General features: G+C 41.1%; 1 protein-coding gene across 4 annotated transcripts; it reads left to right on the top strand.

Moving 5' to 3' along the window:
• The first annotated feature begins 5177 nt into the window (after nucleotides 1–5177).
• LOC311000931 (tropomyosin alpha-4 chain-like) lies at nucleotides 5178–14986 on the top strand. 4 transcript variants are annotated; one of them, XM_083991847.1, is made up of 9 exons: nucleotides 5178–5522; nucleotides 8136–8261; nucleotides 12354–12487; nucleotides 12955–13072; nucleotides 13210–13280; nucleotides 13389–13464; nucleotides 13730–13792; nucleotides 13882–13951; nucleotides 14627–14986. In XM_083991847.1, exons 1-9 carry the CDS (start codon nucleotides 5409–5411, stop codon nucleotides 14707–14709), a joined length of 855 nt encoding a protein of 284 aa, XP_083847973.1. In that variant the 5' UTR covers nucleotides 5178–5408; the 3' UTR covers nucleotides 14710–14986. The 4 variants fall into 4 exon arrangements, with proteins under 4 accessions (XP_083847973.1, XP_083847972.1, XP_083847974.1 ...); XM_083991846.1 differs by lacking the exon at nucleotides 14627–14986 and adding an exon at nucleotides 14128–14343; XM_083991848.1 differs by lacking the exons at nucleotides 5178–5522; nucleotides 8136–8261 and adding an exon at nucleotides 10770–11077.
• The last annotated feature ends 360 nt before the right edge of the window (nucleotides 14987–15346 follow it).

Below are 15346 nucleotides of genomic sequence, written 5' to 3'. Positions count from 1 at the left end.
GAGCTTGATAAGAGATAAAGTAACCAAAAAAAGAAGATTTAATTCATTTAATTCATTTTATAGGCTACTTTATTTGGACTTTAGTCAAATTCAAACTAATTTTAGTGGCCTCCCGTGGGAGAAATGTGTCTTGGACAAGGGCAATGCTGCAAAACAGTACAAAAAAAGCTTCACATAAAGTTCTAAAAACATACAATATCAACATGGTTCTCTACAAGAATGTCTTAAAGTGCAATATGTAGCCTCCAAACTGTTGGGACCACCTTTTGTTTTAATGATGAATTGGATTTGCGTGTGTTTGTAGAGAATGTTTATAAATCTAACTTATTGAATAGTTGCTGAAACATTTGTTATCATATTGAAGCTTTTAATGGGTGTTTCCTGTGAATAGTGTAATGTACTGGCTTTATTCATGACATATTTCCTTCTTTTTTTTTTTTTTTTTTTTTTTTTTTTTTAGAGATGATGGGCTGCTGGAGGATATAACATACATTTTATCTCTCTTTCTTTTTTTTTCTAGATTGAATAGATTGAATGAATAATTTACTGTCACATCAAAGAAAGACTTTATACAATAGTGCTAATGAGACATGTTCAGGCAAAGGATCAAATGTAAATACAGTATCATCCGTTATCATTATCATGTATTAGCTATGTCATTATCCTTTGTGTTTTTGCCGCACTCACAGTCAGCATAATGCCCTGTAGCACTGTACAGACTTCCTGAGGAGTTTTGAATTACATTCCCGGCCAAAAATAACAAATGACGTTGACGTCGATGTCAGTGATGACTTGGGCGGTAGATGTAATGTCATGTCATGGGAACAAGAAGTCTTTTGCATTTCTGTTGTAATTTTTTCAAACAATTATCCCAACTGTTCTCATGGTCTGTAAGTTGTGCTGCTGATTAGCCTCTTTCTGTCACTAACTTTGTTTTGTCCTGTAGCTTCCTCTACTGGAGGAGCCGGTGATCTGCACTAGACTAGCTTCTTCTTTTTTAAGTCGAACTACTAGACTCATGAAGATCACCACCAGATAGCACCATTTCCAACTGTTCAGTTACCTGAGGGTTGCAGCATTGAGCAATAGTGGCTGAGGTGGTAAATGGTTTAACCAGTAGGTGGATGGGTGAATTGAGAATTACTGTAATAATATTTCAACATTATCATGAATTTATTGTAGTTCCTAGATCTCATTTTTAAGCTTATTTTCTACCTGTGACTCTTTTATAATGATAAGTAAATTTTAGGGTTAGTGTCACTAATACAAAACCTCACACATCCTTCAGCCAATCACTAAAATGGAAATGGATGTGATTAGGTCAAGCTTCACTAAACAACACAAGTGTGTCATTACACTCAAATTTCAGTATTATAAACATCTTTTTTTGAGGGTGTTTGATGGGGCAGAGGTAGATCAGTCAAATTCCTCCACACACCGTACTCAGCAGGGCCACTTCCTTATGGACCTGGATCTTACACACACATTATCATGTTGAAATGAAAAAACAAAATTTCCAAACAGTTTAAAATACGGTTTAGAAATATAATGTCTATATTCAGCAGCATTAAAGTGTTGCTTAACTAGAGGCTTTGCTACAAACCATGAAAAATATTCCCAGAGGCCAAAAGTGCACAATGTGTCAATGAGTATGTGCATGTGGGTGTCTGCATACTTTTGGCCATCTGGGATAGCTAATAACAGACTTCCACATTCTCACTTACACCAGCCACTCATTATGAATTCTGAGTCCTACTCAGTTTTTCATTCAAGTGAAATTTCATTTTCATAAATTACTGATGTGGCCCTGCCCCCCTCGTCGCTTTGGCTACAACTGCAACTGAAAACGTTCATTATGTCTTTGGGATTATCAAGACTTCTTGTTTGTTTATCTTACACAATTACATTTTTTTTTTTTTTACCTTTACATGTTTCAATATCTGTCATCCAAAAGTGTCACCAGGCATCATGTATTTATCAGCACAAAAATCAAATGGCAGCCAGGAAACAGATACTGACTGCACAGATCAGAGGCGAAAAGACCTCTAAAAATATACCACTTATTAATATGTCAATGTAATAAATACAAAAGGCTACCAGAGTACTTATTGAGTTGATTCTGGCTTAGCATTAAAATACCTGAGGTCTTAGTGGCTGCGCGGGCACACTGACCCAAACAGCTGGTACTTCTCAGCTGTAGTGTATTGTGACACAGCGACAGGGATGTGAAGTGATGATGGACAATGACAATGTTTTTAAGGGGTTCATAGTGTGAAAAAGACATATTGACTAACAGATCTAATGAAGTTAAGTGTAATAACCACAAGTAGATGTGATAAATATGTGCATTATGGGTAAAAACTGAAAAAGAAACGACAACTATCCAGCCTTTTTCTCAAGGAACACCACCCTGCTTTGGCGTGAAAAGCCTTTCAGCGCTGGCCTTGTGTGAGACAACTGTGCCTCCTCTATGTGACATATCCCTGATCCCTTGGCTGGTAAGATGGAGGCTAGACATTGTCAGAAGTCATAGATACAACTGGACTGAGTTACAGCGCCAAATATAACAGATTGCCGCTTCCCCTCAGCCCCTGCCATGCTCTCATGCTCACAGCCACACAGCCGGGGGGATCACTGGATGTGCTGTATAATAGACATGTTTGTGCAGACGTCTCAGGGCTGAGTGAGGCTGACGTGTTCGCTTTGGTTGAGGAATGGGCTTGTCTCAGCCCAGGACACGGTGACTCACACTACACATACCTGATTAATCAAACGCACACAGGTGTTGCAACAACAAACTTTTGCAACATCAGACGTTCGACTGACGTCTTCGCTGTCTGACGGATACGGGATCAAATTCACTTTTTGTCTGTGCATAAAAGTCAGTCAACGTTTAAGATCCAACTGTAGGCTACTATCAGTGTCCACATATCCTCTGCATGACATCAAGCACTTAAGACGACTATAAGTGTCGGCGTTTGTGTTCTCCATGGTGGTGTTCATACACACTGCTCCACCATTCCCATGGCTTTCTGATTTATACTTAGCAGGACTTTCACTCTACTCCCAAGGCGATCCTGTGGCTTTTGGGGGAGTTTTTACCATACAAGGAGAAGAAGAGTTTAGCTCGGTTTCCTGTGGGAGGGTTCTGATTTCTCTCAGTCCACTCTGTCTCTATTTCTCTCTCTCTCCCTTATACCTCCTCTCTCTCTCTTCCTCTCTCATGGCTGTGATCCAGACCCCGTCTCCGCTCACTATGCAACCTCAACAAGTCAGACATGTTTATAACACACTTCCAAAGTCAATATTTGATTCATGAAATGATCGGGATTTTGCCCTAAACAATAACAACATGTGCAGTGCAGCATCCTGACAGACCAAATAAGGCACGTTAGGCGCTGCTCTTATCATCATGGGTCATGATGATGTACTGTAGGCTTGTTGCAACCCCAGGATTTTAAAGCTATTAAACTGCCACCGCTTTTTATAAACTAGTGCCAAAAAAAGGCTCCAGTTTCAATCTCTTGTTGAAGAGAATACTTAAGAGTCCACTCAAAGTATCAGCACTCACTTATTCTCAAAGATTTCATAGCCAAGATATGATGGTGATCTGACCTCTGAAAAGCCTAAATGCTGAACTCAGATCAGTGTTTTACAACATTTAAAGTTCTGTCTTCACCCATGAATATGAACTGAGGGGGAGTTAGTTGTTTCTCAGCCTGTGAAAACCATCTTAAGGTTTCTGACTTTACATTTTTCTTGTAATCCATGAGATTTTAAATGGTTTATTTTGCTTAAAAAGAAGGGAGAAGGAAATTCAAAATCTCCAAATTTGGACATAAACGGTTTTCACTGCAGCTTCCTCAAACTATAAAGTACCTGCATGCAGACAATATAGATCCTCAGCTTTGGTTTCAGTTCACTCGTTGTGGACATCGTCCTCTGCAGCACACGGGCACAACCAGGGAAATGTCTATACAAGCAGTGACAACAAAATGAAGAGGATGGTGACGAAGCAACGTGAATAAGAGGAGGTGTATCGTCCCAAGTTTATCTTCAGATGTCACTTAAATGGCCACTGAAGACCTCGCTGTTCTCTGACTTTCCTTGTCGTCTTTATGTCTTTATTTTTAGCCAGTGCAGCTGGCACAGAGGAGCTGAGAGAGAGCAGACAGGTCCGTTGGTGCTGATGTCACACACACACACACATGGGGCGGGGGCACACCTCTCATTTACACCAACAATTGCATTTTTTCTCCTTTGCCTTTGTTGTCATTTGGTGTCTGATATAATCTTTTATGTGCAGAGTCATACTATACTAAAATGAGCCTGTAATCATAGCCTGTGTATTGTATAAAGAGCCTAAAGTCAATACCAAAGCACGACCCACTTTCTGAACATCACAGAAGTGCATAAAATCATATTCCTGGAATCCGTTGGAGTAGAACAAGTCATCTATCCCCGGAAAACAATGCTTTTTATACTGTGCGCCTCACAAATTACAGAAAACAGCTCTAAATAGAGAGCCATCAAACCAATAGTAATTAAGAAGATCTTAATTGCAGTAGACCTGTGGTTTATGTCTGTGCAGCTCGACTGTAACGCTCCGGCTGCCTGGTGTAGATCACACACAGACAGCTCTTTCCCCCAAATTTTCTTTGGCTGGATCATTTTCCATACAGCCCTTTTTCATTCCACGGTAGAATGAAAACTATGTCCTTTCTAACCAACTCTGGTATTAACATCAATTTGAACATTCCTGAGTAAGAACACAGGCATATGGATATGCAGCCCAAAGGGGGAAAAAATTAACTTTCAGTAACTCATATTACTAATGTGAACAATGTCCTTTTGATGTCTGGGTTCTGGATCATTCTCCTGCCTCTTATCTGCGATTCCTCTCCTGCCCCGTCCAAAACAAAGAGACCATGATCCAAATAAGGACACAGGCTGGGAATTGCCAAAACATCTACACCACGCTGTTCCTCCACAAGCTTTTGAGAGGTGAAGTTTAGGGGAGGGAGGGGTAAGTTGTAGCCGGTGTATAGCCGGAGTAGCCGTGGTGGGGAGTGGCTGGAGTGGAAAGGGGGTAACCGATGGGAAAGGGCTGTCACTAGGGACTGGGGCTGTCTCCAAACCTCCAGTCAAGTTTAAATCACATAGAGCTCCACTGACTCTCAGTTTGCATCCTCCTCTCCTCTCCTCTCCTCTCCTCTCCTGTGCTCACTCGCTCTGAGCTCCCCTCTCTGTCTCCGTCCTCCTCTCTCTCTGTGCATCCCTCCAACAACATCTTGAGGAGTTTTCTCTCTGAACATCTACAGCAGCTTCTTTGCCCTAAGATTCTTTTTTTTTTTGGAAACTTTTTTTTCCCTGTAAAAGTTGCAAGACCCTGAGACCCAGCTGTCACCATGGAGGCCATCAAGAAGAAGATGCAGATGCTGAAGTTGGACAAGGAGAACGCCATCGACAGGGCAGAGCAGGCTGAGTCTGACCAGAAGGCAGCAGAGGATAAATGCAAGCTGGTGAGCCATGGATGATGGGTTTTATGGGAAACCAGAGGATGGATGTGATGGAGTGAAAGAGCAGTGTTAGCTCTTGTGTAACACTAATTAACAGAGTTGGGAGATTAAAAAAAATATTATACCATACTGACTTTCATACTGATGACTGTCTACCTTGCATGGAAAGATTTATGGCAGGAAGAAAAGATGCATTGTATATTTCATTTAAATAGACCAGAATATGTATACACATATATTAGGGATGCACAATATAAATTATGAGTTTCTATGCACAAAAATAAATAATTTAAATTAGAAAATACAAGATGATAAATAGAATGTACAGCGAAAAACATCACAACACCAATAAAACAGGCTGCAGCAACAATATAATTATACGTTTACACAATTCAGTTGCACAAATTAATTTATATATTCATACATAGTTATAATAAAGAAATAATTAAAGAGCAGCATGATTAGTTGCTGAAATGTTTGTGTGGTGCACTACAGAACAATGGAACATCAACTTGGTTATTATTATATATGTACATTTGTGAAACCATATTTTGTAATGCAGTAATCCTATAAAATGTGGTTAATAACACTGTAGTGATGAGTTAAATCACACTGCACAACTCTATCTTGAGTAGTTAAACAAATATCAAAGTTATTATGTAGTTTCTCCAAACTTGCTTTTGATAGATTATTCAGTAGATGTCGCTAATTTCCTTCAATGTTTCAATAATCTGGTCTGAGATGAAAATCAAAGCCAATAATAAAACATTTGTGCAGATGGGCTCAGCATAAAATGTCAAGCATTTCCCTATGTTAAATTTCAGGGAGCAGCTGATCCTGAGACACAGGGGGCAGGGTTGGGGTTGGGGTGTTGTAGTGGGCAGAGGAAGGTGGAGGATGTCCACAGGGAAGCTTAGACAGAAAGAGCAAGTGACGGCTGCTGCACAAATGATCAACAGTGGGAGCAGAGGGATTGTTTAGAGTTACCCTGATGGTGCTGCAGAAGTTCAAACACACCATCTATAGAATAGCAGCTGTTGCTGTGACTCTGGTTGACTGTGATACCCATCAGGATCCTCATCTACACTGAAGTCTGTACAATAACAAAGAAAACCTCACAAATTCCAAATATCTGCACGACCATATTTGGTTCTGTACTGCAGCTAGAGCCTCAAACCCCTTGATATTTTGAGGGCTAACTTAATGATAGCATACTTATACCACTTGATACAAGCAAAGTAGAATCTGGAGATGTAATAGGAGATTTGAGGTTTTTAAATAGAGGTAATTATTGTGCAGAGGGAGGTGGTGTCGTCATCATGGCAGTACGAGAGGAATGCTAGAGAGCAGGGAGTTGGGGAGGCCTGCACAAAGCCAGGATCTACACTGAAGCAAGTGGAAAGAATCCCCTCCGTGGCGGCTAATGCCCTAATCATACCCGCAGAGAGCACAAGGAGTGACAGTTGTCAATGGCACCGCACATATGGACCCGCAGTGTGTCTTTCACATCAAGGAACAGTCAGCATGAAATCCTAGAAGATTATGCAGGGGGCTCCTTAGTTTGTTTGGATGGCAGGGATATAAGCAGCGCCAAGAGATGCTGCCTCTGCTATTCTTGGCAGGGTGAGATGAACATCAGAGTGCAGTTAGGCTGACGGTAGGCCCTGAAAATACACAAAACTGAGTATCAACATACAACATACAGAACATCAGAGACAGACTGCAGCAGAAATTAAAGGATTAGTTCACCTAAGTTACAAAGAAATCAACAGCAACATACAGTATCTTTTCAGAAACAATTTGTCACTGTTACTCTCGATCGCCCACAGAGCTTGTGGATGGACAGTTTACTCTAAAACTACTTTCAATGAGGAAATAGTCTTGTATAGATGTATATTGTTGACAGCTTACTCTACACAGTGGGTCGGTCAACAACTTTGGTCTGAAATATCACAATAGCTATTGGAGGGATTGCCATGACATTGTGTACAGACATTCATGGTCCCCCGAGGATGAACTATTCCTCTGAATGTCAATTTGGTGCCATCTTTGGGTCAAATTGTCAATTTGTCCAACATTTTGTCTTGTTTTGATTAAATACCTGCATAATGATACAATGGTGAACATGGCAGCCTACACTTTGTTGCTTACGTGCTAACCATGCACTTGGTATTGGCACCGTGAGCATGCTTATGTTAGCATTTAGCTCAAAGCAGTACTGTGCCAAACAACAACAACAGCCTCAGAGATCCTCTGGCAAGACTGTTAATTCTCCCTTAGATGTAATTGTTATCGGCTGTGACTCTCCAGTTGAGATTTCATTCACCTCCATTGTATCTGTGTGGCAAATAAAACCCAAACTAGCCAATCTGTGTGGTTGTAGGCTATGCAAGTACCAATAAGTCAGAACACCCAGGCTGCTAACATTTGAGCCTCTGGGTATTGAACAAGTTCTTTATATCTATAAAAACATCTAAATTCCCCAAACCAGTCCAGCATTAAAATAAACACAGCATTGTTAGATCCATTGTTTCATTCAAACTTACATTTACACAACAACGACTTGGTTTGCTTTGCTGTCCTTTCTGACTCTTCGTCTTTGTGCCTGTCTCTCAGCTGGAGGATGAGCTGCTGGCTCTGCAGAAGAAACTGAAGGGAACGGAGGACGAGCTGGACAAGTACTCGGAGGCCTTGAAGGATGCTCAGGAGAAACTGGAACTGTCGGAGAAGAAGGCCACAGATGTGAGTTTTACCACAAAGACGCCATCTGAAACACATTATCCACCACGTTACAGTGGAACACCACAACTTCTACATTTCGGCCTTGTGAAGTATCAATATCCACTCGTTCAGATGGATTCAACGAGAAGCTGCGCCATGATTGTCTAAGAGCAGCAGATTCAGGATTCAGTCATTTTCCATCAAAATTATAGAGTCACTGAATGTAGCATCTTAGTAGACTCAGTCTGAGTGAGTGTTGCTCTGAGTGCTTACTCTCCCAGAAAAGGATGTGTCTGGACTCGCCTCATCAGTATGGCTTAAGTGTTTTCAGAGAGATGGTAGTGGAGTGATTAAAACACTGACATTCAGAAAACACAGAAATCTGAATGAAAGTTGTTGAAACTAAAGGTGCGACCTTAAACTTCGAAAATCCCACTTTGTGAATGAAAGAGGTACCACAGAGAGAGAAAAAAATCCAGCTTCAACTTTCACACTGTGACCCAACAACACCTACTGATCAAACACTACACTGACCGAATCACCTGCTAAAGGCGACCAACAACCCTGAAATTAATCTTTAAAGGAGTCATTAGTTTCTTCTCTAACGCAGATAGTGTTGAGAATCACTGACTTATTGGTGGCTCACTTAGTTCTGGAGTTATTTCTCAAGCACAGACAAAACTTGGCCAGCCTGTAGCCAACCAGGAATCCCAGGAATGCAGCTTAAGCAAACAGAGAACCCCATACTGCAGTGTCTAATGAAATCAATGCTCTGGGTCTCTCTCTTTTTTTGGAGGGGGGGGGGGGGTTGGAGGTATTACACCCTCCTCTGTCTGGCCTTACAGTACATAATCTACTTTATTAATGCACAACAGTAAACGGCCATTCACATTTAAAGTCTGTCTCCACTTTGTTTATGAGCTTTCTTTTACAGTAACACAACAGTAACATAAGACCCTGATAAGGTGTTATGATATTTTGCAATAAAGTATTTTTATTGTCCTTTTCAAACATATCATCATGAATAATCAAATGAGCATTGTAGAAAGCAGTAGAAACAAGAACAGAAAAAATACATACGATCAAGTGTTAAGTCTTATCTTTAAAAAAAATGTTATTAGCACTTTTAAGGCAATCGTAACCTCATATTACCAAAAACATCTTTATTTTCACTTTATGTTTTTTTGTCTCAGAAGAGTATCAAAACCATATTTTGTTGCACACAGGAATTATTATGGTTCCTGTAACTAACCAGTAAGTTTTATTTTTGGTTAATGTGCTGTTTGTTTGCTGAATTGACTATTCTTAGATCAATCCTTTGACTATATTGTCAAAACATCTTTTTTTTTTTTCAAAAAGTCTAATGTAAAGTCTTCTATTTTTTATCTGATCACAGTCCAAAACCTAAAAACCTATTCAGTTTCCTGTCACAAAAGACAAGTCTAAAGGTTGAAGAACAAGAACCAGTAAATGTTTAGTCTTTTGCTTAAAAAAAAGTAGTAAGTCACTGATTAATTGTCTAAAAAATCAATCTCCTCCTAGAATTTCTGCTCTAATAGTTTTACTAAAGTCAAATAGAGTAGTAACTATAGCATAAAGAGCACCACCCATTAAAACCTACAGCTCTACCACAGCACCAGTGAAAGCAGGTGAGATAACACCCAAAGATCAAAAAGGTCAGATAACAAACGACTCCAGTCTCAGATGCCCACAGATGTGTTTTTACTGGCTCTGTCTCCATCACTACCTCTTCTTCTCCTAAAGTGTTTCACGCTGCATACACGGGATGCTGTCTGATACATATAAAAGTGCTACGAGGAGAGAATAGGGAATATAAACCCATAGAGGCTTTGCTCTGAGAAGTGAGGAGGAGGAGGAGGAGGAGGAGGAGGAGGAGGAGGAGGAGGAGGAGGCAGAAGGGGGCGCTGAAGGAATGTGTCGCCACCCGATGGCTGCGGGTCATGTCTGCAACCAAATCAATTTACATTCCGAGCCAGTGCAGGTCAACAACCCCCGTTGAAGAGGATTATTCCGGCCCCACCCCACCGCTGACCCTCCCCTCCTCCCCTTCCTTTGTGGAAGTAAATCTGATTTCTATGGAGAGTTGTCTAACCTGTGTATTCACTCATACTTTTTTTTTTTACTTTACCTTTTCACAACCTTTACCCGACCCCCCTTCCCTTTAGTCCTCATTTACACCAGACATGATTCATATATGAATCAGATATGATGACGATTCGGGCGCGCATTCTTCCTTGTGCGCTCGACCCCTCTTCCCCCTGTAATCAGAGGACAAAAATGCAGCCTAAGCAACACCTTACGTTTGCCATATAAGTCCACAATAGAAAACCCAGCCATACACACACATTAACTAACGTTACACACCTCTTTTGTGGAGGAAAAGAGCAGTCCCTTCCCCTCCCCTCCTAACTCCTGTGATGTCATCTGAGACAGCTTCTTCACAGGATTGGAGGATCTCGCCATAAATTTCCTGAAAACTCCCAGCCCTTTCTCTCCCCCCCATCCCAACCAACACTGCACGTCCCTGATTTCCTGCCCGAGAGAAAAAAAAAGTTTTTCCTCGGGAGTCTGCAACTTTGGGAGCAAATCAATAACTTTTGCTGAAGAGAACATCCAAATCCAGCTCCATCCGGCTCCTTTTTTTGCTTTGTGGTTGTTGTTTTTTTCTTGCGTTTGAGAAAAACAAAAAGTGATCGAAAACTATGGAAGTGGTAAAGAAGAAAATCCAAACCCTGCAGCTGCAAGTTGATGAGGCAGAAGATCGCGCACTGGAAGTACAAAGGGAGTTGGACACTGAACGGGAACTGCGCGAAAAAGTGAGATTTAGTCACCATTTTAACTCAATCCGAGTTGAATCTGTGTGGGTTTTTTTTGTATCTTTGGCTCCCATGTACCTGTTGGGCGTCTCTGCCGAAGATTGTAATGCATTTAGCACGGAAATCTGTCACGGGCTGAGCGACAGGTAGCGATTATAATAGGCTACTTACATAACGCCGTGTAAAGAATTAAAAAAAAAAAAAAACTTTATGCGTGTCCCATCGGTAAATGTGTCGTTTCTGACTTCACATGTTTCATGGTAGCTGCTCTTACAGGCTAATGGGAAGTGAATGCATCATTGTAGAGACTTTTCCTTTGCAAACTTTTGTTCAGCTCAGTTATCTAACGTCAACCCGCCCCACATCTAATAAAACACTTAGAAACGCAGCCAGCGCCCTAACAATGGCTCAAACAGTCAGTGGCTGTTTAACCATTACGGGATGTTCGGGGTTTATTAGGTTTTTATAAGCATAGATTTCTGTTCCAGTGACACTTTAAGACACTTGGTGTAAATGGTTTGTTCCTGATCTTCTTGCACTTTGAGCTTTTTGACTGAATGACACCTAAATGAAACTGGGTGGTGTAGCCTATAATCCCTCCTCCTCCTCTTCCTCCCCCTCCTCCTCCTCCTCATCTACACAGGAAGAAGAGGGCAGACATGGTTATCTACGATATCAGTCCCACAGGAAACAATCTAACACACATTCATTGGTTTATATTACAAAAAAAGTCTGTCCACTGATCAGTCAGGGTCAGGGTCAATACTGCTGCTGATACTCTGTTGTCTCACTGTACATACCAGTGTAGGCCAACTGCACGTTTTCACTGTATCTGGTTAGGATGCAAAGTCCAGAGCTCATCATGGTTGTTAAGAGTGATAATTGATTGTGAGGGCTCAGGAAGTCTGACTCACTGTAGTATGGGGGAAAGAAAGCAGGAAAAGACGCATGGGCAGAGAGAGCACTCTGGATTCCAGTGAATGATTAGGTATAATTAAATGTCTATCAATAAAAAGCCCATAATACCCTATACTCATGAGATCATTTGATAGCAGGAAGTGGGTATGCATAAACTGATTACCACAACTAGTATGAATGAAAGCCTGCACTCAGGATTCAGAGCCAAGAACACGTTTATGAAATCAGACATTTTCTTTTACGCAGCACCTCCTTCCTTTGAGGCAGCAGCAGCAGCAGCAGCATGTTTCCTGGCTAACCTCTGACCTCTGACCTCTCTTGTGTGCTTCTCTCTCTTTCTGTCTCTGTGTGCCTGCAGGCCGAGGGCGAAGTGGCATCCTTGAACCGCAGGATCCAGCTGGTGGAGGAGGAGCTGGACCGTGCTCAGGAGAGACTGGCCACAGCCCTGCAGAAGCTGGAGGAGGCCGAGAAGGCTGCAGATGAGAGCGAAAGGTGAGAACACAGCACAGCACAAGTTCAGACTAACAGATTACTGTTGCCATAATGGAAATCAGTCTTAGCTATAATGGTTTAACCACGGATTGTTGACCTCCCATTGATCATGGTAGCAGAAAATCTGGTTTTCACATGAGGCTCCACCAGTCAGAGACATAATTTTGAAAAGATAGGCTGGGAAAAGGGAAATGCCTCGGTGGATACATATACATAGTGTTAAAAGACATTTAGTAAACTGTTTGCTTTTCTTGTGTTAGTTTTTTGAGCTACAGATCCTGTATATAGAGGCGTTATTGAAATGTCTATAGACAAAAGAGAAAACGTCTTTCCTCACCTGACTGATTAAACGTTCAGATGTATTTTTGTCGGTTCTGCAAAACATTTATTTTCCCATGAGAAATTGTGAGATATCCCCACAATGTGTTGGCTAAATGCTAAATGCTGTGTGTTCCTCTCGTCTACAGAGGCATGAAGGTGATCGAGAACAGGGCCATGAAGGACGAGGAGAAGATGGAGATCCAGGAGATGCAACTCAAAGAAGCCAAACACATTGCTGAGGAAGCCGACCGCAAATACGAGGAGGTAACGGGGCGCAGAGGGAGGGGGGGGGGTCGCATTTCAGCTGACGTTCAGGTGTCAGTTGTGTGATGAATGGGTTGAATGTTTTTGTCTTTGCTCAACTCAGATTTCACATATTTGTTTTGTTTTTTACCTGCCAGGTTGCCCGTAAACTGGTGATCCTGGAGGGAGAGCTGGAGAGAGCAGAGGAGAGGGCGGAGATTGCAGAACTGTAAGCACAAACATGTCGGGGAAAAAAGTTCTGCAGATGTTTTTTTTTTTCCAAACCCATGCAAAAGCTCCTAAAAACAGAATTTAATGTTTTTCTTTGTTCATGCAGAAAGTGTGGAGACCTGGAGGAAGAGCTGAAGAACGTCACCAACAATCTGAAGTCACTAGAGGCTCAGTCTGATAAGGTAAGTGCTGCACTGTCTTCACTACCCTCAAACAACTTCACACATTAACACTTAGCTGCAGACAAGTAGAACAGCTCAGATCCTCGTCTGGATTTTATTAAAAACAACTTTTCCTGCCCATACTTTTCCATTTTGTCCTAAATGAGCCTCAGAATTGTAAAACCTGTGCCTAACATTTATGATACGACCTTTGAAGGTGGAATAGGCAGGAAAAACACTGTGATGTGTATGATGTCATGATGAAATCATTCCTTTGTCTCCACAGTACTCTGAGAAAGAGGACAAATACGAGGAGGAGATTAAAGTCCTGAATGACAGACTGAAGGAGGTAAGTTCATGTCTGCTCATGCTATTTTCTCAGAGGGAAGCAAAGCCCTATCCCAAATGATTAATGTGTTATTTTTTCTTTGCTCAAAGGCGGAGACCCGTGCAGAGTTTGCAGAGAGGACAGTGGCCAAGCTGGAAAAGACCATAGATGACCTAGAAGGTACGGTTCATTACAATCTGTCTTTTTCAACTCTGCAACATTTGTTTATTCAACCTTTGTTCAAATCTTTAGTATACCTACTTTTCTTTAAAAAATTTCCTTGGTTTCTCTCTTTTTTTCCTTTTCTTCTGCATTTTCCTCCTCCACCTGCTCTCTGTCTGCCCCTCGGCCTGCAGACGAACTGTACACTCAGAAGCTGAAATACAAGGCTATCAGCGAGGAGCTGGATAATGCCCTCAATGATATGAACACCTTGTAAACTTTGCACGTAGCTCCTGATGCTTTCACGTTACGTTTGTGTCTCTTTTCCTGATTGGAAACACTTTTTTTTCTTCTTTCTTTTCTTCTCTTTGCTCTCACTCCTCCTCACTGCTTCTAAGTAAAAGCTCAATAAAGACATTTCTATTTTATCCTGTCTTCAGTCTTTTCAATCACACATGCCTTTTACCACTCTGCAGCTCTTCTTCAGTTCCTCATCACACTCTCTGCCTAATACACTTTCTTATACTGTCCTATAGCTTCTATTACAACCGCTACCTGTAGAAAAGGCTACAATTACTAGTTTTACATATTGCATCGTGCACAAGCAGGAACATGTTGTACTTCTATTAACAAGTGATATGTAAACTGACAAATTCAACACATTTTATATCTGCTGCTGCTTTTTTATTGCAGAGAACCTATCGCACGCTAAAGAGGAAAACTTAGGAATGCACCAAGTCCTGGACCAAACACTGCAGGAGCTTAATAGCTTGTAAAAGTCCAAGAAGAACATCAAACAATTAAAAAAAAAGAAACCTTTTGTTTTTATAAAAAAAAAAAATAGAAATTTTCTACATGCCCTCCAGTCTCTGTAATTTCACTCTTATCCCTGGTTGTTAAAACACGTGTACCCCTTTAATATATTTATGTTTACTTTGTTTCTACCTTTTTAAAAAAAAATGGTTTTGGGTCCATATGATTTCAGTTTTCGTTGCTGGAAATTTTGTTCGACCAAACAAGCTGAGCACAAATAAAGCTGACGATGATGTTGAAGATGTTGGTGAAGTGTTGAAGTTGTGTGTGCTGACTGTCTACTTCTACATATGTGTTTGTGTTTGTCCTCCAGGCTATGTCAACACATAGCCATAAACTGTAAGAAGAGAGGGAGCTCACCCTGTAATTTACATGTGCTAACATGCAACGTGTTTTTAGTGTGCTCTGCTAATCCCTCAAAACATAAAGCTGCACATACTGTTTGGCCTCCAGTCCTCTGCTTACACAACAGTATAGCACAGAGTAGGCTACTTGTTTTTGTCAAATTGTAGCCAGTGGGCTTTTATTTTTTATTTTATTTTATTTTTTTACCTGTTTGTCTTTGTTAGGTGACCCTGACTCTACATTCACTACATATCT

The sequence above is a fragment of the Trachurus trachurus genome (genome assembly GCF_905171665.1).
Source record: "Trachurus trachurus genome assembly, chromosome: 17".
Classification (NCBI taxonomy): domain Eukaryota; kingdom Metazoa; phylum Chordata; class Actinopteri; order Carangiformes; family Carangidae; genus Trachurus; species Trachurus trachurus.
Note: the sequence above shows the minus strand (reverse complement) of the source record. Positions and strands in the feature narration are given on the sequence as shown.